At 42.6% G+C, this 24434-nt stretch overlaps 2 protein-coding genes across 5 annotated transcripts; one reads left to right on the plus strand and one right to left on the minus strand.

The window, feature by feature from the left end:
* The first annotated feature begins 102 nt into the window (after positions 1-102).
* clgn (calmegin) lies at positions 103-12676 on the plus strand. Of its 3 annotated transcripts, none has more exons than XM_071524149.1 (15): positions 103-233; positions 2817-3095; positions 3268-3341; positions 3522-3580; positions 3791-3932; positions 4114-4195; positions 4573-4765; positions 5117-5306; positions 5732-5845; positions 5999-6155; positions 7430-7645; positions 8543-8659; positions 8792-8945; positions 9145-9299; positions 10994-12676. In XM_071524149.1, exons 2-15 carry the CDS (start codon positions 2817-2819, stop codon positions 11063-11065), a joined length of 2004 nt encoding a protein of 667 aa, XP_071380250.1. In that variant the 5' UTR covers positions 103-233; the 3' UTR covers positions 11066-12676. The 3 variants fall into 3 exon arrangements, with proteins under 3 accessions (XP_071380250.1, XP_071380251.1, XP_071380252.1); XM_071524150.1 differs by having other exon boundaries at positions 9148-9299; XM_071524151.1 differs by lacking the exon at positions 103-233 and having other exon boundaries at positions 2817-2912; positions 2973-3095; positions 9145-9305.
* A 638-nt stretch (positions 12677-13314) lies between these two features.
* Positions 13315-21772, minus strand: scoca (short coiled-coil protein a). 2 transcript variants are annotated; one of them, XM_071524152.1, is made up of 4 exons: positions 21545-21772; positions 17112-17183; positions 16833-16913; positions 13315-15502 (listed from the first exon to the last, which is right to left on the minus strand). In XM_071524152.1, the coding sequence occupies exons 1-4, from the start codon at positions 21606-21608 to the stop codon at positions 15360-15362; spliced, it is 360 nt and encodes a 119-aa protein (XP_071380253.1). In that variant the 5' UTR covers positions 21609-21772; the 3' UTR covers positions 13315-15359. The 2 variants fall into 2 exon arrangements, with proteins under 2 accessions (XP_071380253.1, XP_071380254.1); XM_071524153.1 differs by lacking the exon at positions 21545-21772 and adding an exon at positions 19290-19398.
* Positions 21773-24434: the final 2662 nt, after the last annotated feature.

Below are 24434 nucleotides of genomic sequence, written 5' to 3' on the forward strand. Positions count from 1 at the left end.
GTCTACGCATGCCCAGTTCCACTGAATCGCTCTCACAGCAACCACACTGCCGTTACCCCGCTGTCATCGTCGGTCCCCCTCTGCCGCGAGCCGTCTCCTTTCCAAGCGTACACGGCAGGCCTCGGTATCCCGATACTTTAAGTGGGTCAAACGCCGAAGGTAGTGCTTTTAAAATATTGCCGAAGCAGAGAAGCACAGATCGATCATTTTCCTGCAACAACAGAACGCGCAAGGTTTGTGTGTGTGTGCGCTCATTCATTCTCCATCCTTCCCTGACAACTGTACGACATCATGTTAGCATAGATAACCGCTAGTTAGCAAGCTAACATTTGCCATCCATTCATTTTCTGCCTAATAGTTTTTGCAGTCTATAAAAACATTTTTACTCATTCACTGCGCTTTAAGATGCGTTTTATAGGCTGTGTTATTTAACTTATGTCAGACAATGTTTTATTTTTGGTCTCGTTGATACTACTTTGTAAGCCCATTAGTTTATTGCTAAGCTTATATTATGCTAACGTTGGCTATTTGTGATTGGCGCGCCGTCCAGCTAGCTAGCGGAGCAGGTGCTGTAGTGAGAGCCATTGATCCAAAGAGTTTGGACGTTGCAGGGTTTGGTGGCAGCCATGTTAGCTCCACAGTCATGCCCCATGGCCTTTTCTTGGTGGTCGGGTGATTCCAGCAGATGTTTTGAATGTTGGTCATCTCATCATGGTGATGCTAGTGAAAGTGTTGCTGACGCGCCAGTTGTCCTAGAGGCCGGTAGGGGACGTGACCCGTAGTACAGTCTGGCCAAAATGGCCTGGCTGTAGCCTGTACTGTTGGAAGAGCACCCCAAGACCAGTGAAGCTTGACAGGAACACGAATAGGCTCATGTTAGCTGACATCAAGACAGAATAGCTAGCTAATTTAGCTGCAGTAATTGGTGATTTGCTGTTCAGGTTTTGTCACACAGATTAAGCAAATAAAATCAGCTCCTTCTCCTACATTGGGTTGGTAATTCTTAGCCTGTCATAAAGAATGTCCTTGCCATGATGCAACTATCTGAAGATATTTGGCTAGACTTTGGTGACAGCTAGTCTGCCACAGTTAATTTAGACCTTCTGGAATCATAATTGGGAAAACATCAAGTGAGATGTCAACTCCACTCGCCTCTAGCCCGGTATGAGGGAATAGCCTATTATTTCACACAAATTGAAAAAAAAAAACAATATTGTTGCAAGAGCAGCAATAATGATTTTTCACTAATTTACCTTTTAAATGGATGATTGATCTTGTCATGCTGCATCCCCTCTATACCAGTCTAATACATGCTCAGGTGAGTTTCCCTGGCATGCTCTGTGGATGTACCATGGAAAACATGGTACCCAAACAGAGGCTGTGGGATATGATGTTATCAACCAGGAAACACTCACCCATCAAACAATTCTCTGGACGGTGGAGGGAGCCACAGAATACACACTACGCAGGCAATAGGCTACCCACTTCCTTCTGAAGTAAAGGGAAAAATCAATTTTTTTTTGTCAAAGCAGCTGAAGGATTAGTCTAGTGGTATGCTTCTTGACCAGTTAGCTATTTTATGTACAGAGCTAAAGAAAAAATAGAATGGATGGATGTAAAGAGTCGACTGTTCAATTTAAACTCCCAGAGTAATTTGCTGAATCTGATTTCAGGAGTTTGTAAACACCAAGCTCTCACTCCACTCAGGCTGCCTCTGTCTGATGTTTTTTGTCTGTCATGTGGGCATGTTTTGCGTTGCTCGCATTCAGAACCAAGATGCAAGTAAATACAATTGAACGACAGCGACATCTTGAGGCCGTTCGGGATAACTCGCCCCTCATTGCTACAACCCATTCATCATCTCCCTCGTATGTTGATTGAGCATCCTTTTGATCCTCCTGCATTGGTAATGTTAAAACATATAATAGCGCCTGTATGGGGAGAGCTTGCCATTAAAGTTGATTAAGACTTCTTGAAAAAACATCCTGCTGTGCTCTCGGCATTCCTGGTTTCTCATTTCCAGCTGCTCTGTGAACAATAGTGGCCAGGCGTGGCCTGATCAATAGTAGGTCATTGAAATGGTCCTTGTGGGTCACAGTCCTCTGTGAAGTGTGGGCCTACCTTTATTCAGGCCATTATCTTCCATGGATTTAAAAGCATATCAGTATGCACTCACACACACACAATCTTATGCCAGTAGTCAATCCTATGCATTTAAAGATCAGGAATTAGAATCTGTGTGGATGTGTAGTGAGAAGGAATGGAAACATATAAAAATAAAGGAAGCTAGTTATATGCTGCAGAGTTCGAAAGCACTGAGGTTTCTGCCATCTACTCGGAAGGGAGTCATATAGGTCTGTGTTAATGTCTCGATGTGGGAATCCATTACCAGAGGAAGTGACAGAGGTTAATTTGTTTTAAGGTAACGGTGGTGGGACATGTAAGAATAGGATGTGTAGACCCAAGCCCCGCAAGAAGGACGGTCTGTGTACAAATCTGACCTCCATCTCGTCTGTTGTTTCTCTAACCTTCACTCTCATCCTTTTACTCACTTGTGCGTTTTCTATTTATATCGTTGCCGTTCTCATCCCCCTCGCTCTCTCTATAAATAACCTGTGTTTCACTCACACCTGCCTCCTCTTTCCTTCCCCCTCCCTTCATCCTCCCGTACCACACCCTCCCCCCCTGCTCACACCATCCTCATCCCTGACCCCCTTATCTTACGCTCCTCTCACCTTCCTTCCCCCCCCTGCCTATTGCCACCACCCCCCTCCCCATTCTGTTTTTTTTTACCACTCTCTCCTCCCCCTCTACAGATGAAGTTGGGTAGGGGTTGGATGTGGTGCGTGCTGCTCCTGTCCTCCCTGGCTGTGGCAGCAGCAGCAGCCCAGGAGGAGCACTCAGAGGCAGACGTCTCAGATGCCGACGCTGATATGGGCCTGGACGAGGAGGAGATTAAGGCTATGATGGAGGAAGAAGAGGAGGAGGAGGCGATGGTGGAGGAGGAAGAGGACTCTGTCGAAATGGAGGGCAGGGGCACAGAGAATGGAGGAGAGGCTGGCAAGGACGGAGCCGATGCCAATGTTTCCTTCCAGGTCAGGAATGGGTTACGGGTCAGGTGGAGGCCATAAACGGGATTTAAAAAAAAAAGATATATTGCATCTAAATTAGTCATTAGTATTTGACTAAATATCACGCCTTACTATCAAACACATTCTCCCAGCATAGATTTTCAGCATTTTCTCCCATTGTTTTCAATCTCCCCAGGTAACATACAAGACTCCTGTTCCCACCGGAGAGGTCTACTTTGCAGAGACGTTTGACGATGGATCATTGGACAGGTATCGCATCACTTATTTACCATCAAGAAACACTAAAAACACAGTCTAAATTTTTGATGCATGCCAGGATGCATGAGTCTCGGATGATCTCGAATGCCATGGATGAACTTACTGAATCACTGGTCATAGTGTCTTTTTTTTTTATGGAACCTAAATGTTCAATGATATTGATCTCCACAGATGGCAGGTGTCCAAGACAGTGAAAGAGGATGCAGATGATGACATAGCCAAATATGACGGTTTGTTCCCTTTTTCCCCCCTGCTAATCCAGATTGGTGTTTGTGTCCTTGTACAGAGTCACACCTTGGTGTTCTTATCTTTACTTGTCATAGGTTTATGGGACCATAGACCTATTTTTCACACGTATGATTCCCACAGGCGTAATACATGTGTTGTTAGTATTCTCTTGTGTGTTGACATTTCCCCCTCCTGACTCACTGGGCCTGTAGGGAAGTGGGCCGTGGAGCAACTGAAGGAGAACAAGGTTCCAGGAGACCAGGGCCTGGTGCTCAAGTCCCGGGCCAAACACCACGCCATCGCTGCAGCACTGAACAAACCCTTCGTCTTCGAGGATGACCCCCTGGTTATACAGTGAGTTCACATGCTCACACTACCTCTCGTCATTTGTTCATGCAAGTGGGGCTTTTTCCATCAGCCGCAGAGGCTAGTGGATGTTTAAATACTTCTTTAATGTCTATAATTTGCATCATGCAGGTAATACAATTAAGGGAAAAAACTGTCTGAGACTTGCTTCATCATGTTTCCGTTTTAGGTATGAGGTGAATTTCCAGGATGGCATCGACTGTGGTGGAGCGTACATCAAACTGCTTTCTGACACTGACAATCTGGATCTGGTTGGTATACATATTGTCATTATTTCTTACTCCATGTATGATGTGCAAAGTCTCAATGTGCACCGTGAAATGTTAATTGTGTATAGAAATGGCACGTTGACTGCAGTGATAATGAGGGATGATTGAATCTAGGCCATTTGGTGGGCGCTTTTATCCAAAGCACTTTACTCTGTAGTGAGCACATTAATTTTTTTTAGCACTGGTGGCACCAATGGGAATTAGAATCCCTAACCTTACGAGCATTGATACCATCCTCTATCCTTTTATCTACATAGAACCGCTATGTGTGGTGAAATGGGTAAGGGTTGTCTGTATTTAAACTAGATAGACTTAAGATTTACTTTCCACGTTACACTCATGTTTGTTCTGCACCACAGGAGCAATTCCACGACCGCACATCCTACACCATCATGTTTGGGCCCGACAAGTGTGGCGAGGACTACAAGCTGCACTTCATCTTCCGCCACAAGAATCCTCTGAACAAAGACTTGGAGGAGAAGCACGCCAAGAGGGCCGACGTGGACCTCAAGAAGTTCTACACTGACAAGAAGACTCACCTCTACACTTTGGGTAAGGGAAGAGAGAATGTGTGTGTGTCTAATGGTGAATGCTTTCATCCAAAACGCTTTACACTACCATGAGAGTGCATATTTTTTTAGAATTGGTGGCCCCAGTGGGAATCAAACCCTTAACTCTGATAGTGTTGGTGCTATACTGTACCCATTGATACACGCAAAAAACACAAATTGACATATTTCTTAATGAAATATGAAAAATGAAAGTATAGTGTCTTTATGTCTTCAGTTTCAGCCTCACATGCATGCTCATATCTTTTGTGCTTTCTTATACCTATTGCTTTTTTATAGGCCTTTCTAATTTTCTGCAAATATTCTCACATGCTGTGTTTCTCCCCCTTGTCAGTCCTGAATCCAGACAACAGCTATGAGATGTTCATCGACCAGTCCAGCGTGAGCCGTGGCAACCTGCTGTATGACGTTGTGCCTCCAGTCAACCCTCCCAAGGACATAGACGACCCAAATGACTCCAAGCCAGAGGACTGGGATGAGAGGGCCAAGATCCCTGACCCTGAGGCTGTCAAGCCTGAAGACTGGTGAGTACAACCGCCATACTATTCGGCAGAAAAAAAATAGATAGATGAAGTCAAGATGAGGTGTAAAACAGATTGTGGCAAAAAAACCAACTTAAAAAAATAAATAAATAAATATAAATATATATATATATTATATATATATATACTGTCATAATGCTACTCTGGGAGGATACGACACAAGGGAAACGGTTATTATTTGTTGCTAGAGTATTTTCTGAGCTGACTGGTAGCACCTGCAAATGGCTTTGACAGATTTGATAGGTTTTAATGTCAAGGCCTCTATGAAAATGGTCTAAATAAAACAAACATTGATACGCCAAGCTTAAACATCTAATTTTCAGTGGTGTTGTAGTCTCTTGCCTGATGTTATACGTAGCAGCTCAGAAGCTTTGGTCTCGTTAACTTGCGCTGTGTGTGTATCCCAGGGATGAGGAGGCCCCTGCTAAGATCGAGGACCCTGATGCATTGAAGCCAGAGGGCTGGCTGGACGAGGAACCAGAGTTTGTCCCTGACCCTAGTGCAGAGAAACCCGATGACTGGTAAACATGCGCATGCGTACACAAGCACACATTCACAAACACACCACACAAAGGAACTACCTTGAAATCCAGTGGCAACCCTTGAAATATGTTATCTCTACTAATGACTAATCCAACCTCACAGCTGTCCTCTTTGTCACCTCCTCTGTGTAGGGACGAGGAGATGGATGGCGAATGGGAGGCCCCACAGATCCCTAACCCTGCCTGTGAGACGGCCCCTGGCTGTGGGCAGTGGAAGCCCCCCATGATCAACAATCCTCAGTACAAGGGCAAGTGGAAGGCGCCTCTGGTGGACAACCCCAACTATCAGGTAACGGCTGCCTTCAGTTGGTGGTGCATTTTATTTTAAACATGGTTAAAAAAAACTCAAACCTAGAGCATCCAAATTATGGATATACTGAGAAACCCAATAACATGGTGCTTTGTTCAGTGTGCAAAGTTGCATACTGCAGCAGTAACTGCCATGCACAATCAACTGAAAATAAAAAATATTCCAGAGCCATGCAACTTGATGCCCGTGATGGCACGGCTGCAGTGTTAACTTTCTCAGGTTAACTTGCTAGCTAGTTTGCTATAGTTCATGTAACATGTTGCCAGCTATTGCCGTGTAACGGCCAAATTGCTGTCCTCCACTACATTGATGAAACAGCTGTGTATAATGGTAGTTTAGCTTCATTCCCTGCAGAGCAAATTGTCAGTCAGCTGCCTTGAGTTTCCCTGTCTACAATAACATCAGCTCTTTGGCAGCCTCAGGTGTGCTACAGTGGTTGGATAGGTCTGTACACAGGGATGTACTGCAAATGTAGCTAGAAATAGCCATAATAAGATAAGATGAAACTTTATTTATCACTGTGGGGAAATTGGGTCATTCTCAGCCGCACCCATAATACTCAATCTAAAATAGGCTTGAATGTCATTTGTTTGTAATGATCCAAAATATCGACTTTGAAATGTTTTTGTTATTGTAAATACTGTAAGTCTCCACATGTGAATCCACATTAATCAATGACAAATTAATCATTAGTGGTTTTGTGTCCCACTAAACCTCTAGTTAATCCCCACAGTTCCATCTCAGCCTTCTCCCAAACAACTGAAGTGAAGGGGCGCTGGTTGCTTAGAGTTCCAAAAAGGAAATAAAATGACCATCAGATTTCCCTAAACAGCATGTGAGGCATAATCCAAGTATTTTGTAGCCAAATGAGTCCAAAAAGCCTTGACATATACCATCATCTTCTATGTTTTCTATGCTATACAGTGTATACACCTATATTTACCGACAGTCCCTTGTGTAAAGCGTGAAAGGTCATGTGGACCCTATAGCACTCACAAAGAAGACTGTTCACTCGCTGTGCTACGTGTTTGACTGCCAATCTCCTCTGTTGGAGGCTCAAGGTGTCTGAGCTGGAGCAATAATAACTGCCACCTGAAAATACCTTGGGATTGCTCATCTTCTGTCCTCACTCCCCCTCACTCCTTGCTGTCCTCTTTACGTGAAGTCAGTATACCTTTACCAGACCTAAAATGAGCATAAACCTAAATCTCTCACTCTTAATTGTTGCCCCCACATTTGTTCTCTTCTCCCAGGGAGTCTGGAGCCCTCGTAAGATTGACAACCCTGACTATTTTGAGGACCTGCAGCCATTCAGGATGACTCCATTCAAGGCCCTGGGCTTGGAGCTGTGGTCCATGACCTCGGATATCTACTTCGACAACTTCATCATCACCTCTCACAAGGAGGTGGCTGACCGCTGGGCCTCTGACAGCTGGGGGCTGAAGAAACTGGTGGCCAGTGCCAACGAGGTAAAGAAGTTAGACACATTAGGATGTAAGGGGGCAATGAGATATCTTGTCAGGGTGCCAAGAATTCATAGCTGTACTCTTGCACATACCAACCTACTACATACAGTGACCTCTTGGGATGCAAAGGTTTGAGATTTTGATGGTACGATTATAGTGTGAGGTGTCAGTCATGGTTTTACGATTATTATGAAGTAATTTTATTTTTACAACATTAAGGACGGGAAAATCAAAGTAATTGATGGTCACTGTAGTACTCCAGTTCCTGCTTTTTTGATGTTAACTCTAAACATCTATTACCAACTTTACATTTCATTAAGCAACTTGCTACCAAGCTAAACGCGTTTTCTTTTATTACCTTGACTTGATCATGCAAGGATGGATGGCGATCTGATCTAGCAAGTTACTGTAGATGGGTTTGTCACATTGGCAGCCACTTTTCGTCAGCATGTTTTAAAAATTGGATATCAGTCTTCAACAACTCCCTGGTCATTTTTGAGGAATCCCAAATGCTCCCAGAGTGCTGATTTAAGGTGCTTTTTTGGAAAATGCAATCTTGTGTGAACGTAAGGCATTCAAGAGCACAGAACCGTAGCGAAAGATACTGTAGCTTCGAAAATGCTTACGGGTAGAAAACCATGGCATTTTAAAGCCAACTTAATAGTGACATCGATTAATTGCTGCATCCCTAGAGACCTCAGGAATACACCCTAATCAGCTTACACAGGCATATGGTGGACAACTGGCCTGCCGATTTCTGGGGGTTACAATTGATCTAGAGAAACTCGCACAGAAACTAAAACTCAGACACAGAGTTTACAGACTAATAAATTGCTGATGCTCACCGTTTGCACTTTCTCTCTGGTCGCTTCTCTCCTTCTTACCCCTCCATCCCACCAGCCGGGGGTTTTTGCCCAGCTGATGTTGGCAGCAGAGGAGAGACCGTGGCTCTGGGTGATCTACATACTGACAGTGGGCCTGCCCATAGGACTGGCTGTGCTCTTCTGCTGGCCAAAGGTACTTTTCAGATCACATCCCTGGTTTACACAGAAGCACACCAAAAATATGTGTTATTTCTTCTCTGAACTGCAACAAAACTGTTTCTTTGACATTTAATCTGCCTGATCCGATCTCCTGTTGCTGTCCCAGAAATCTGACGACGACTACACGTACAAGAAGGTGGATCTGCCCCGGGCTGATGTGGAGGAGGAGGAGGAAGAAGAGGAGGAGGAGGAGGAGGCAGCGGCAGAGGAGGAAGAGAAGGCAGCTGAGGCCTCAGCTACTGAAAGTGCACCAGCTGCAGGTTAGAAGGGCAAACAAAGGACACGCTCTCCATCAACCCTCTGTACACAGTATCTGACCAGAAAAAATACTTTTTAGGCTTTTACTGTTACATTGGTCTTGATTGAATTTTCTCATCCTCACTGTCACCACCATCTCTCTCTCTCTCTCTCTCTCTCTCTCTCTCTCTCTCTCTCTCTCTCTCTCTCTCGCTCTCTTAGAAGAGACAGAAAAAGACGAGGAGGAGGACGACAGTGCAGAAGCGGGAGGAGACAATCTAGAGGGGGATGATGATGAAGAGGAGGAGGAGGAGGAGGAGGAAGAGGAGGAAGGAGAGGATGAAAGCAGAGCTCATGAGAGAACATCAGAAGATGAGGTTGGTGTTTCGCTTTGAATAATTCCTATGTGCCCAGCAACATGTGCTGAAGGTGTCAGTAGATAGCTGGAAATTAATACCTGGAACCAGGATCCTGGGATTTCCCGTCCACATTCTCTTAAACTTCCTTAGGGGAGTGAGGTCAGCTGCTCTCAAAATTAAATATTGCATAAATCTAGGTATTGTAATGCTAAACGACCAGTGTATTCTGAAAATAAAACTCATTTACAAATGAGTTTTACAAACAAAATAGAATGTAACAAAACTTACAAACAAAATAGAATGTAAAAATCTTCTGGTTTTTCAATGTCTTCATTAAACATCTTTGATATGTACTGTATATGAACAGAAAATAGAAATTTTAACTCCTATAATAGGGGATATTTAAAATGTAGCCTAGTGCAAGACAATCAAATGGGGAAGCACACGCAGGGACAGAAATTATGCTCAAGTTGATTTTAAAATCTATTTAGAGCCAGCACAGAAGGTAGCGTAAACACACCTGACATTTCACAAAGCTGGCCTCAGGGTGTTCTGGTTTGTCCCTGCCTGTGCTTCCCCATCTGAGTGTCTGATGCTACTGCTGTTGGGAACGCAGCACAACCTGGTGTTATTTGTTTTTTCTTGAGTGAAAAGACTTGTGCTGTAAATTTAAAAATGTAAAAATGCCCCTTCCTAGTGCATTTAAATACTGTTTCAAGTCAAGTCATCAAGCTTACACCGTGAACACTGTGTGTGTGTCTGTCAGGATTCATGGGATTGACACATTTTCTGTTTCTTTTCCTCACTCCAGCAGCCACAATAACAACATAACAAAATAAATGTGATGCAATACTTCTTAGATCCAAACTGGATCATAAACTATTGGTATGCCTCCTAGAACTAGTGTAAAGCAGCTATTTTTATATTGCTTAAATAGGTGGAAATCTAGGGCCAAAGCTTATTCAAAATATGCATGTACACATATTTCACTGTTTATATCAGTAAAGAGAAACACATTTAAATAAAGTTTAAAAGCCTGTATTTTAGTGGCTAATGCATGACATCACAGATTACAAGTTGCACCGACGGGTTGCGGCACATACTGGCCGTCCTCATGGTGCCTTTCAAGTCTGATAATTTACTATTTATATGAGTTGAACCTTTTCATTTCACACTGACGCACATTCAGTTCATTATGCGTATTGAGTAGACCATTCAGACTGAAGTTAGTGAGGTTGTTCAGTATTTTTGGCTGCGACCAGCAGCTGGTATGAGTCACTCTGTCGGTCGGTGGGTAGAGTCGGGTTCAAAATTCTAAATTTCAAAAACAAAAAAGAAACCCCCACTGTGCAAAGCTGCAGGATACAGGGATACAAGACCTATAATATTCTCAGGCGGCCACACTGCTGCTTTAGCTCATTTGGTAGGGCAGCAGGGGGTCTAATCCCGGGTTTGGCAAATAAATTGTTTTTGTTTAGTTTCACAGAACCAAATAAGTCACAGTTTATCACAAATTGCATGCTTGTTTTATTCTATCCTGGCACCAATAACTTAAAGAACTGTTCATATAACCAAACTGGGGGTAACCCTACATCTAAACCTTGCTAAGCATTTTGGTCATGGTGGCAAATGTCTTCAATGTCCCGTCCCTTAAATTCTTTTTTCTCTTGTTCTTCTTTCTTTCACTCCATCACTTTCATTCCGGCATCCAGCCGAAGGAGGGAGACACCAGCGGAGAGAGCCACAAACAAGCTGTGAGAAAGAGGAGGGTACGGAAAGACTGAAGATGTGAACCACATGCCTACTGTCTCCTTCTTTCTCCCCTCTCCTCCCAGCATGCCCCGATGGGGAGGAGGCGGAAGGGGCCGTCTCTGCTCATTCCCCTCCTCCATGTTTGAACAGCATGCACTTCCTCCAGCCAACTGGTAGCCTGCAAATCACCCTGGCTGCTACATCCCCCTCCTCCTCCTCCACCTCCTCCTCCACTTCTCCTCCATCCCTCAGCTACACTCATCCAAGGTCCGCTGGCTTTTCAGCTACATCCTGTATCATCTCTTTTCCCTCTCCTCGTCGTCGCCATCCTGTCCGCTCATTCAGCTATCAAATATATTCCCAGGAGTTTGTGCATTTAGCTTTTTCCCCCCCTCTTCATTCCTGAGCTTCCATGCTTTCCATCCTTCCTCCCCCTTTCTAAGCCATTTCTGTCAAAATGCCTCTCAGCCTAAAAAAAAAAAAAAAAAAAAAAAAAAAAAAAGCCCCGTCTCCTCTACCTCCCATCCCCGTTCACTCCTCCCTGTCTCTGCTTTCAGTCTTCTTTTCCTGAATATATTTCATCATAGATCTTTGGGTTCACTGTTTTGCATTTTAAGATCTACCAGTCTGGCTCCTCAGAGTGAGACAGCAGAGAGCATCTGTACTGCTGTCAACGCTGTTTGTTCATAGCACTCACCACAGAGCATAGGGGCTACATCTCAAAAGTTTGATCTTTATTTTTTATTACTTCTCGCGTCCTTCTCTTTTCGAAAGAACAACACATTTGAGGACACAGTTCGACGGAAGTTCCCTCTTTTTGAAATTGCTCCTTGAATGGGTTTGAAGAACGGGCCGGGAGGAGAGGATGCCAGGCGATGAGGAAGGACTGCTTTTGAGAAGTTACCGCAGTGTCAAGACGTTTCAGATGATAAGTCGCCTCAGCTTAGGTTCAAAAGATTACCTCTTTTAAGAAAATGGATGTTCTGTTTAGATTTTTAGGTAGTTTATCAAAGGGAGTCGGGAAGCATCAGTTACTTTTATGTGTGTGTGTGTGTTTATTTTTTACTAAGTTATAGCGATTTGCAAAAGTGAGGATCAGCACTGATAACCCTATTTATTAATGTTTTAAAATTCATGTTCATTTTATGCCAGTATAAAGGGTAAAGAAACATTTATGATGCAGTTTTTTTGAGTGACTTGAGGCAGTTGTTTTCTTATGTTATGCCACTGATTTCCTTACTTTGAGCCTAGGTCTGTTTGAAGTGCTGTACTTGTGTACTGTTAATGATCAAAACACTGAACTTGCCAGCACCGAGTAGCTTGCTGCACAAATCCAGCGGTTTTTAAACACCTTGACAGTCAGTTGTCAGTCGGAAAACAGAATAAATAGGTGGGTTTCCTCAAACAGTTGGACGTTGAACCTGTTGGGAGGTCATTCATTCAGTTGGCATGCAGCAGTGACTTTCCCAGAATGTCTAGAGTAGCTGGAAGTCTGATCCTAGAATGTTGCCTGGGAAAGACATTGATGCTAATTTCTTACTTTTTGTTTTATATTATTGTCTAAAGCTTTTGTAGTTCATGTTCTCGCCCGATGATGGCAGATATCCCTGTTTACATATGTTTGCAAATTGTACATTGCTCTTGGAAATAAAATTATTTAATACAAAAAAGTTGCAGGCTTTTTCAAATGTCTGATGAAAGATGTCAGGATTGGGGTCATGAATGAACTCAACTGTAATTCAACCGAGGAATTACAATTGGAATTTGAAAAAAAAAAAAAACTATAGGAAACAGAATTGGAATTTCAAGATGTTGAATTTAAATCAATGAAATTATGTGAAAATCCATGTTTTGTTTTTTCTTACCACATAAATGAGATTGCACGTAGTGTTATCAATACTGAATATCATAAAATGTTAAAGGTACCTTGCAAGTGGTATTTGATGCATAACATGCAATTGTAATACATACATTATTATTTAATGCATTTGATTTAACCTTTTTGATTCATATTTGATTTTTGACTTATGGTTTGCAAGTCAAGACACCCTCTCTTAGAAGTGTAATTTAATGGAATTTACCATGCATTCTCAATTCAATTCATGAATGTCCCAACCCTGAAAGATGTGACAAGTTTCTTCTCATTTTGTCATGAATCTTCTCCATATCAAGTTGCCAATGACATTCTTGACTTGTTCCCCCTCTCTCCGGCCCGGTCACCTGTCATCCTTGGCAGATGATGTAGGATTGTGTAGGTTAACAACAGACCCAGAGAAAGGAGTGAGCTTAAGTTTTTATTAAAACAAAAACGTTAAAAGGCAACCTAGTCAAAATGTACAGGGCGTTACACACAAGGCAGTTGTTTTCAGAGGATGTGTGTAGGTAGGGCATATTGAGCATGCCGGAAACAAATTGATCAAGGGAATAGAAGTATATTACTGTACAACCATTAAAAATATCAAAATAACTTGCATAAATTACAGGATACAGTGTAGTTTGCAGCCTTCCTTAATAATCATAATTCTTCCCTTTTGCAACAGCACCAGAAAGTTACTCTTGATGTATAAACATTTTGATTACTGCTTTTCAGACATCAAATCACTAGATATATCTATTCATTGTGGATAATTTACATATTCCTGATTCAAGTTAGAAACTCCCCTTTAACTTCCATGCTGTTCAGATCACATTCATCTCCTTCGGCCCTCGTCTCATTTTCTTCACCTTCTTATATCCTAATGTTAACAAAGGCAGCTTGGGCCTTTCAGGATACACACTCCCACTCTGGAGTACCATGTTGACATCAGCGCATTTTGCTGCTAATACCCAGACAGATTCTTCCAGGCCGGTGGGTGCGGATCAATAGCACTCAAGGCCTCATTACAGCTTTTCTTCTTACAGTTAAAGGGGAAAGCATGTCTGCCTTCCTCCCTCTCAATCCTCTTCCTCCATCTCCTTTTCTCACTTCACTTGGTCTGTTCTGCTACTCTTTGCGATCTTTTGCCGTTAAAAAATAGGGAACCAAATTACAATTTTATGTCGTGTAATTCAGCCATGTGATGGCAGGGCAACATCTAGAACCCTGCCGTTTTCTTTGTCACAGTATTGCATTATGGTTTGGGCCCCAACAATCATTCATACACTGAAAGGGATGCAAATACTTCTGTTAGACATATTGTGATTTTAAAAGCAACCGTTTTCAAGATAAAAACATCACCGGTGTTAATAAAGACCTACACATCTATGTACCGCACAGTTATTAACACTTAACCCTTTAGTTTCTCTGTGCTGTCACTTAACAATATCTTGTTGCTGAGCTCTCAATGGTACCTACATGAATCTAGTATCCACTTCATGGTGTAATAGTATTTTTAAAAAAGTCTTCAGTAGCTTTAAACAGCCTGCAATCGAGTGATTAATAATTTAATGACATTTCATTAGATATGCAACAACTGTTAGACAAAGAAAGAAAACCGTTCAGGAAGTGTATTACTCGTACATGACCATGCGATTCAAATATATTTGTCATTCTCAGTAATACTGTTCAGTTTGCCAGTTTTTAAAGTGGAGGAATGTAGTCATGCTACATGTAGTCATAATGACATCCAAGACCTACCAAAACTCAGATCCAGCTGACATATAAATACAGTACAACAAACCATAAATAAATAAACCAGTGCTGAAAAGGAGGTTTAGGGTCAAACAGTATTTGCAAATAGTATTTATAGTTTGTTTTAGCCTTCTTGAGTGTCAGATGGTTGGAGTTTGCCACTTAGGATGACAAAATGAGTGTCTGATAGTTTGGAAAGCAAAGTATTTGAAAAACAGTTAAATGACTGACAACCTGACACACATCAGAATTGTCCTGATGCAGTAAACCAGGCCGGTAAAACAAAGGCTAAGGAGTATTTTGCATATACTGTTTGACTCCAGGTCTGATGGAGAGCATGAGAAGGAACTCTAGGTACAAATGACCCTTAACCACTTAATATACAAATTCAGGTTCTCCTGATTTTTTACTCTTGACCAGTTGAGCTAGAAACCATCTGATCCTGCGCTAGTGGTCGAAGGGTGACCTCTACCTAGTCTGTAGGGTGGAGAGGACGCTGCTGCAAAACAGACCTGGGCCAGACTGCCGTTCAATTAATCAGCTACTTCTGAGTCAGCGGGACGATCGGCTCACACTTTCAGTTCAATTCAATTCGTTTTGACTCAGGTAAGCGAACTCAAACAACTGCAGAAGAGACCCAAGTCTGCTCCGAAGACAAACCCCTCTCCGTGTCTCTGCCGGGTGCTGGCCTGGGACTTCAGGCCTGGGAGCGTTCCTCACTTCCGTTTGCTCTTGGTGTCGGTGGTCTGGAAGACGCTGGAGGCGGACATGAGGTTCTCGATGTACTGACCCAGAACCTGGTTCTCCGACTTCAGCTTCAGGTTCTCCTCCTTGACCGCGTCGACTCGCGCTGACAAGTCTGAAACACATTGAGAATGGAAAGCTGAAAACACAGTATATTACAACCCTACAGGCATAAGAAGTATACAGATATTGAACATCCACGCTGGCCCAGTTATATCCACTTGCCCTCAATGGGAAGTTAATCCAGGTTTACCAAACGACCACATAAGATGTGAAGAAGGCAAATAGCCGTAAAGTCTGCCATCGAATACGTAATAGAGTTTTCAAGCTGATAGTCTTTTTCAGACAATAGTTCTTAAGTTCCTACTGTTTTCCTCTTACCCAGCCAAATGCTACAGAAAGAATACAGAAAACATTTCTCAATGAACAAGCTGAATGCTTCGCAGGGCGGTATTAGACTATTAAGAGAGGAGGGAGCCAAAACTGTTTTAAAGAGGTAAAGCCCAAGTAAATCTGTGTGTGTGTGTGTATGTGTGTGTGTGTCAATAGTCCACACTGTCCACTTCAGCCAGTGGATAATTTGTCAAGCACAATTTAATGAAATTAAATGGTTCAATTTTTATTTTTGAAAACCACAATATTTTTCCCCTAAATGCAAACTACCTCTGGCTGCTGACATACAGCTAAATGTGACTGTTTCTGCCAAACTTGGTTATCATTCAGTGTAATTCAGATACAATTCACCTATAGACTTAACAATGGGGTTTTTTTCTGTCTGACAACATGTCTGTAACTTATAATTTCCCAGACTATCATCACTTTTAAGGGCAAAAACATACATTTATTAGCTAACGTGAGCTCTGGTCTGTGTGTGTGTGTGTGTGTGTGTGTGAGAGAGAGAGTGTGTGTGTGTGTGTGTTTTAGTGCGAGAGAGAAATGGACCTAGAGAAAGAGCATTAGCACCGGGCTACACCAAGACAGTAGAGTGGAGGCAATAAATGAACAATGGAGAGGAAAAAAAAGACTTAGAGCAGCAGAAAGGAGAGATGAGATCTGTGTTTTAAAAGTTCAATGCTCAAAAGACCATGAAAGACAGATATGCTGCAGCGATGAGGAGAGAGAACAACTGCAGTGGTTGGGGTTTTATTTTTGTTGAGTTGGTATTAGTGAGGAAAGTACAGAGAGAGAGAGGAATAGAAAGTGTTTCCTGTAGACTTTTTCTGTAGATGCAGATTCCTCCTGAGCTCCTTTCAGGAACTTTCAGTTTGTGTTGCAGTTTAAGAGTGACTCCTGTTCTGTAATTGTTCTTTGGACTGAGGTGGGATAGGGGGCTTTTCTAGCTGTTGGGGCAGTTTTCAAGCAGTGGAGGAAAACCACAGTGTAAAGTGTTGTGTGTGTGTGTGTGTGTGTGTGTGTGTGTGTGTGTGTGTGTGTGTGTGTGTTACCTTCTAGTGTGTGCTGAAGTTCCAAAACCTGATTTATGAGCCTTGTCTTCTCCTCCATCTCCACCTGGTTCTCCATGTCTCCTGAAACACACACACACACACACACAACAGTTTTAGAACCACTCCACACACACTCACAGGGAGAAGCCACACGCTCGTGCAGTTTACATACAATTATAATAAATTATCACATTATTATTACATGATGCCCTCCTTCTCTCTCTCACATGCACACCATTACACAAAGAAGCACACACACACACTCACGAGCAGACATACCATCCATGTCGCAGTTCATGGTGAAGAGCTCGTCGTCTTGTTTAGTATACAGGGCTGCAGTTCCACTGTCCGCTGTACAAGACAAATGACAGACAATGTGGGCTCCATAGGCAGTCATAGAGAGGAGATGGTACAATCATAACAACAGAGACTTTAGTCCACCTTAGTATACTGATACAGTGTTTCCTCTGTCTGCATTTAGCAGTGCTGTGACACCACAGCAAGGAAGTTACCAGCAATGCTGAAGAAAATTATAAAGTAAGTCGTATTATATATAGCTGATGTCTTTGGGGTCTTTTTTGTTTTGTTTTGTGTTGTATATTGTTGTTTTTTTTATGGCATTTCAAAATGTATGCATGGTTGTATGTAAGTGTATGGTTGTGTTTTGTAAATGCGTATGTATGAGTATGAATGAATGGGTGCATGTGTATATATAGATATGCTAGTTTTACATTTTTATGAAGGACAATCATGTATAGATATATTTCTATTTTTTATTAATGTAAATTCTGCTTCTATTCAGTTGTTAACTGTGAGCATGAATACTAATAAACTCAAACTCAAGTGTGGTCCATATGTTTATTATGATTAAAAATCATTTTTAGCACTATAACCTCAACTTGAAACATAACTAAGACCCAAACTGACAGATATGGAACAAAACTAGAATTATCCCCCCCAAGCTGCACAGCTGCATCAAATTACAGAGGGAACACTGTGACAGTATGATGATTTTGCCAGTCCCTTCTCTCTTCATATAAGGACACACATTGGGGCTATAGTGTGCAAGATATCATGGAAATAGGTGTCAGATCATCAAATGAACACTACAGCACACCAGTATTCATTTGGATTGTCAAAAGAATCACTGACCATTACACTGGTAGGCTATATGCCATGCAAACAAGAAGATGCTATACATATTATGTTGCTATAGATGCTGTAAATAAAAAGTTGGGTCAACTATGACCTCCAGCCAGTGATCATCATGAGACAAACAGCCACCAAAATAAAACAGTAACCAATTACATTCGCAGAAAAGCACTGATTTATTTCCCTTAAAATAGCCTAGCCTCATATCACTTAAACAGTTGGATACTGGGTAAACAGAGTTTAGATAATGGCAGCGGGGTGGAGCAGACACACCGCACCCAGGCCGACATGGAGCACCAAGCCCAGTGTGATGATGTGGTGTTGTTGCTGCTGACCTGCACAGCTAACGTCACAACGTCCATTATCGGACACACGTTTGCTAGCTCTGGGGATCAATAAGGTCATCAGTTTTGTCAGTATATCCACAAACAAACCAGCGATTAACAATATCAAAGTAGTTCTACAAACATACATCTATGGTTCGTTTGTGTAATCTACGACTGTTTTTCCGTTTGACTGACCACTACCGAAGCAACGCAGAAAGCCCGAGTTCTATTATCGGACAGTCAAGCCTGTTTGCAGACAGCTAACGTTAATGCTGAACAGCCGTTATTTTGACCTTTCCCGGCCAGTCAAAGCTGACAAAGCTGTCAATTTGCCTTTCTTGCGTAAGTATTTGTTCACAAGTTCGTATCTGGGTTATATCATTTCCCAAAGACACAAGGCATGAAGCCGAGAGACACCGTAACTCGCCCAACGCTAGCGTAGGCAGATGTGCCCAGTCCGATATCGGTAGCAAGAGATCAAGTCGACTTTGTAGTCCGAAATACGTGTGATCGTTACAAACTTGCCATGTGTACCGGCAGACCTGATTAAAATGGCGTGGGCTGATCTGTTTGTGGGGATCGTCGTCCACATTTTTTGGAAAAGGGGAAAGAATCACGGAACACAGGGACATGTCCGATCATGGATGCAGTTATCGTAGCTAGCTTTGTGGCTAGCCACGCCAACGCAAGTGCCAGCCAACTAACTTAGCTAACTAACATTAGTTTGCTTTCACGTTTAACGCTAACTACAACGCTAGCGTTTCACCAGCACCAACCAAACCTTAGGTTTCATACTTAGAAAGCAAACTCCTACACTTTTATACATTTAAAACCTGACAGATTGTAGCTACTAGCTAGCTAGCCTGCTGCTGCTAGCTTGATTGGTTAGTTAGCTTGATGTGGAATAAATGTCAACTCCATCGTCGACTTGCTGAGATTTATTCTGACCTTTCTGATAAACAAAATGATTCACACTCACCCAAAGCAAGAAAAGTCTAGCGTTACTCCGTTTCTGTTTTGAGTCACCCTATAAACACCGAGGCTCTGATGATGGGATCTCACTCACATCAACATCATCATCATCATCACGACCTCACTGTATGTACTGGTCTACACCTACCGACAGAGGGAGCGACTACTGCACAGACAGCTTTTTAATAACAACCCTGTACTGTACTAGATACTAGGATGAACAGTGAGCAAGCTGTGAGCTCTTTCCCTTTGTAATGAGAGAGAGAGAGAGAGACTAAACCTAAACCAGCAGTCTCCCCATGGTCACTTTGAAGCAATGGGCTTCAGATCTTTTTACCCCTCTCTCTGTCTCTGTCCCCCCCCCCCCCCCCCCCCTCTCTCTCTCTCTCTCTCTCTCTCTCTCTCTCTCTCTCTCTCTCTCTCTCACTCTCACTCTCTCTCTCACTCACACACTCTCACACACATACACACACACTGCAGTACTAACAGATGCTCAGGCGTTTCATTCATTCCCCCCGGTAGCAAATCACACACATACACGCAGCCGCAGACAGTCATAGAGCAGCAGTTGGCAAAGCCTGACCAGCCATGTAATTTCCACCAGAAGCATTGTGTATTTTGTGTTTGTGTGCATGCATGAGTATTTGGATGCATGTGTGTGTGTGTGTGTGTGTCTGTCCATCTGTCTATGTGCATGCATGAAGTGGTGCTGGTGTGTTTGTTTATGTGTGTGTGTGTGTGTGTGTGTGTGGTATGGTTACAGCCTCTGCGCTGCGTCGCTCCTCGCTCTGAGGAGCCCATATGCTGCTGCTTGTTAGCCAAGCCAAACCCTGGGGACACTACGGCTTCAGCCAATACTCTGACCAGTCTACTCTCTCTCTCTCTCTCTCTCTCTCTCTCTCTCTCTCTCTCTCTCTCTCTCTCTCTCTCTCTCTCTGTCTCTCTCTCTCTCTCTTTCTCACTTGCTCTGTGTGTATGTGTGTTCCAAAGAGAAGTCACAAGCTGAGTGTGCCAAAACTATCTTACCCTGACTATCTAATGCAACATTTCTAAATATGTATTTTGCAACTCTCCCTGCCTCTACTCTATTGCAATTATGAGACCGAGCTACTAAGCTATTGTGGGGCGTTTTACAGTTCAGCTGCAGAGGGAAGTTATGGTTTCATAAAAACTCAATCCTGAATCAGGGTTTAGGCCGACCTGTGGTACTGAGTCTGCCTCACTATCACATTGTTCATTATTTTATATTATTTATGTTTGTTCCATTGTATTGAAGACATTCCTCGCTCACAAATGGATAGACTGAGTTGATGATACAAGGATGAACACTATGTGAGTGCTAACAGTGAGTTTTGAATGTGTTTATGTTATCAGTGGATGAATAGTTTGTACTGAGTTATGATTCTGCATCACCCTGATAAAGGCCATGTAGCTGAAAACATTTGGCAGGATAAATAAATACCAAACTAAAAGAAAAGAGAAGAGTGTGAAACTTGAATTTACTTGAATACCTTTTTTAGGATTTAGTCAACAAAATGCTTTTCCTTCAACTCAAAAATTGAGTCAAAGGACAACTGGTTTTTGTATGTGTGTGTGTGTGTGGGGACACATGACTTGTATAAATCAAAAACAAAGCCATGCACCTTTTGTACGAGCCACACCTCAGTCCTGTCACAGCAGAACACACCCACACAATCACTCAGGTTTTACAAGTTGTTTGTTACTGCTTTGGCTGGCTGACTTTGTCTGACTGACTGATTGACCGACAGGCTGTACAGCTAAACGTAAACCCCACCTCTCACCCTCCCTGCACCGTGAGTGTGCAGAACGCAAGATCCAGATTAATGAAGCCTCTGTATAGAGAATATATCCTGAAGAAAACGCATGTCTCAGCATTAACTACACAAGGATGAAGTAAAATGATTTGGTGGAAGAGTGCACTGAAATTTATAGACATATTTCCCACGGAGACCAATGGTCACTTGCCACCCTTGGAGCTTGTTTCATATCTATAACACACCTCAGAACAGAGAGCAAGTCTAGAATAATTTATAACTTATAGAAGATAATTAATGAGTTTGTCAAGGAGGTCTGGTTTGAGGCCCTGGATCAGCGCTCCTACTTTAATGGGCTTCTTATATACGAGGCTGGTTCTGTGGTTTTAATTAGAAAAACTCATGTTCGTTCGCAGAAAAATGAATGACGGTTAACCTAGAAGAACAAGCCAGAAAACAGCTGTTAAAGCGTCCCTTGAGGCTTTACCTGTGTCATCTGCCAGAGAGATGTTAGTGAAAGTCCCATCGTCCTCATCCACCTCTCCCTCCATGGCTCCACTCTCCTTTTCTTCTTCCTTCTGTTTTCCTTATTGTGTATGTCTCACAGTATCACATACAGCCATTCATTAATGCCATGTGCTTTCCAGCTCTTGTCACTCTCTCTCTCTCTGTCTTGAAACTTTGGTCTTTTTATTTCTTTCTCTTCCTCCTTCCTCCTCTCTCTCTCTCTCTATACCTCCCTCTCTCTCTCTCTGTCCTTTGGCCCTGCCTTCTTGTACGCCCGCTACAGTCAGGTGTCTCCGTCTCCTTCGGTATCATTCACATCGCCACGGTTACCTGCTCTACCTGACTGGTGGCTCAGATTACAGTGTTGGAGGGGGGGGCAGGTCGCCATGGCGATTTTCTGGACCAAAACACGACACTGCGTGCCCCTGTAAAACTATCATGGGTCAAAGTTCAAGCTCCAAGCAAAACAGTAAGGGGGAGCCATAAAGAAGACACACACACACCTACACACACACCTCAATGGATGCACACTTGGTCACACATTAACTTGAATGGTGAGAGTGTGTGCTGGTAATGAAGGCAGGTAAATACAGTCAAATACTTTTTTCAGCTGTTTTTCTTTTCTTTTCTCTCCTGAATCTCAGAAACAGTATCATTACAAAACTGCAAATCAGTTAAACTTAATCCTGAAAAACTACAAAAGCTGACTGCTGTAATATTCATGACAGTCTGGATCTCAGTCAGTCATTTGCCTTAACTGTTAGTGTATTTTCACCCTTTAAAACAGAAGCTTCAGTGTCCTGTTGAACTGAACTGATTGGAGAGGACGTGAATGAAAAATGGCTGAATTAGATCTGTGGATGTAGCCTGCCCTCTGGTGGTTAATGTTAATCCTTGCAGATTGGTGACAAGCAAAACGGACTACAACATTTTCCAGCTGGGAGCAGCCCACAGCAGCAAGCAGTGATACTGGAGATTACACACACACACATACAGGAGTGATCCAGATTTAAAGCTGTCAAAGGCTCAGGATCTGTGTGCTGTTGTTAAACCACAGTTTTGACACATATTATATTTCAGAGGGACAGGGCCATAAATTCATAGAGCTTATGAGAAAAACATTTTGTCATTTTAAAATAAAGCCTCATGAAAAACAACTATGGTAATCCTGTTAAATTTTAGAGGGATACCATGCAATTATCACAGCAAAACTTTTAAATATCTTGCAGCTACTGTAGGTCAAAAATTATAATACTTATAGTAATACCATAGAAAATACAATTAAGTGCAAAAAGGTAAACATAAACTCACTATTGAGTACCACAGTATTGAGAAACACTACAAGTCCCTATAGGTATAATATTCTAATGATTTTTAATTCAGATGCTGGGAAGAAAAACAGAGGGATTCCAACCCGAAGGGCATAAATCCTAATAAATTAAAGAAAGAAAATACACTGATTATTAACCAAGTCTGTGTCTGTCACTGCTTCTATTTACTGAGTAACAGTAATAGATGGCAGTAATGCTTCTGTTTAAGACTTATGTGCTAATAATAGTGGGAAAGTGGTCATAATGATATATAAACAGACGGACACACTGGCAGGCAAATAAAATCAGGTATTTAAGTCTAGCCAGCTGAAAATAACTAACATTGCTCTGTCCAGATAGTATGAATTATAGCAGCATGTGGTTTTGTTGTCTGAAAGACAATGTGTTTGCATCTGCATTTTTCTGTGTGTGGTGTGTGTGTGTGTGTGTGTGTGTGTGTGTGTATGTGTATGTGTGTGTGTACACGTGTGTGGTGTGCATAAGTGTGCATACGTGTGTGTGTGTGTGCGTATGCATGCTTATGTATGTTTACATATTTGTATGTGTGTGTTCATACTCACATACGTGGGTGAGTCTGTGGTTTGGTGTGTGTGTGTTCACATGAACATAGTTGTGTGTGTGTGTGTGTGTGTGTGTGTGCACATGCATGTGTGTTTGGACAGGATCCACCGGTCTCATAAAGCCAGGAGGAAACTGACATTTATGGGAGCAATTTCACGGAAAGGGATAGCCGTTAACACGCAATGGTTTGCTGATAATCAAAACCTTACCTTCAGACGCTGCAGCCTGCCGTTGATCAACTCCTTCAGAGCAGTTCTGCTGATCACAGATCAGTTTTATCACTCACATTATAATGAATTAGACTGCCAAGAAAACTTGGCTGGTGACCTAGAGCAGCAGATCAACTCTGAAAGTCTTGATAAACGCTCAAAGGCAAGTAGACCCAAAGCAGACCGGGACTGTTTATAGACTGGTGGAGGCTGATGCTTCGGTTTTGAATGAAGTTCTAATTGAAAGAAATAGGGGTGTGTGTCTGCTAGTGTGTGTGTGTGTGTGTGTGTGTGTGTGTGTGTGTGTGTGTGGTGGTCAGCAGTCCAGTGTTATGCTCTAGCACCTGCGTTACTCCTGGCCCCAGAGACAATTTGACCCCTACACAACCTGGATGCAGTCCACTAAAATATACACCATATACACACACACACACAGAGACACATGCACACACACAAACACCATGCACATGCACAAAAACATACACACACACACACACACAGGACACCCTAATGGGGGCCAGAATAAAGGTCACACCCACTGCCTAGCTCAATGGTTCCATTTTCTGCCAGCATCAAGCTGTGTGTGTGGTTTGCATGGTGTGTGTGTGTGTGTCTGTGTGCGTGTGTGTGTGTGTGTGTGTGTGTGCGTATGTCTCTCTGTTTGCCCCTCTGTCTGCCTTTCTTTCTATTTGTGTATTGAATGCACAACTGTTTGTTTGATCGAAATGTGTTTGTGCAACCAGTGATCTCTATCTCTCCTTTTTTTCTG

This window comes from Centroberyx affinis, unplaced genomic scaffold (assembly GCF_046629955.1).
Source record: "Centroberyx affinis isolate AG114_WGS23_722 - 3 ecotype Tasmania unplaced genomic scaffold, CSIRO-AGI_Caff_v1 ptg001157l_1, whole genome shotgun sequence".
Lineage (NCBI taxonomy): Eukaryota > Metazoa > Chordata > Actinopteri > Beryciformes > Berycidae > Centroberyx > Centroberyx affinis.

Coding starts and splice junctions, on each gene's coding strand:
- scoca (XM_071524152.1), bottom strand. CDS start 21,608: ATGGAGGGAGAGGTGGATGAGGACGATGGGACTTTCACTAACATCTCT. Junction 17,184..21,544: donor CTCTCTGGCAGATGACACAG/GTAAAGCCTCAA, acceptor TGTCTTGTACAG/CGGACAGTGGAACTGCAGCC. Junction 16,914..17,111: donor CATGAACTGCGACATGGATG/GTATGTCTGCTC, acceptor TGTGTGTTTCAG/GAGACATGGAGAACCAGGTG.
- clgn (XM_071524149.1), top strand. CDS start 2,817: ATGAAGTTGGGTAGGGGTTGGATGTGGTGCGTGCTGCTCCTGTCCTCC. Junction 3,581..3,790: donor TGACATAGCCAAATATGACG/GTTTGTTCCCTT, acceptor CTGGGCCTGTAG/GGAAGTGGGCCGTGGAGCAA. Junction 9,300..10,993: donor AGAGAACATCAGAAGATGAG/GTTGGTGTTTCG, acceptor TCCGGCATCCAG/CCGAAGGAGGGAGACACCAG.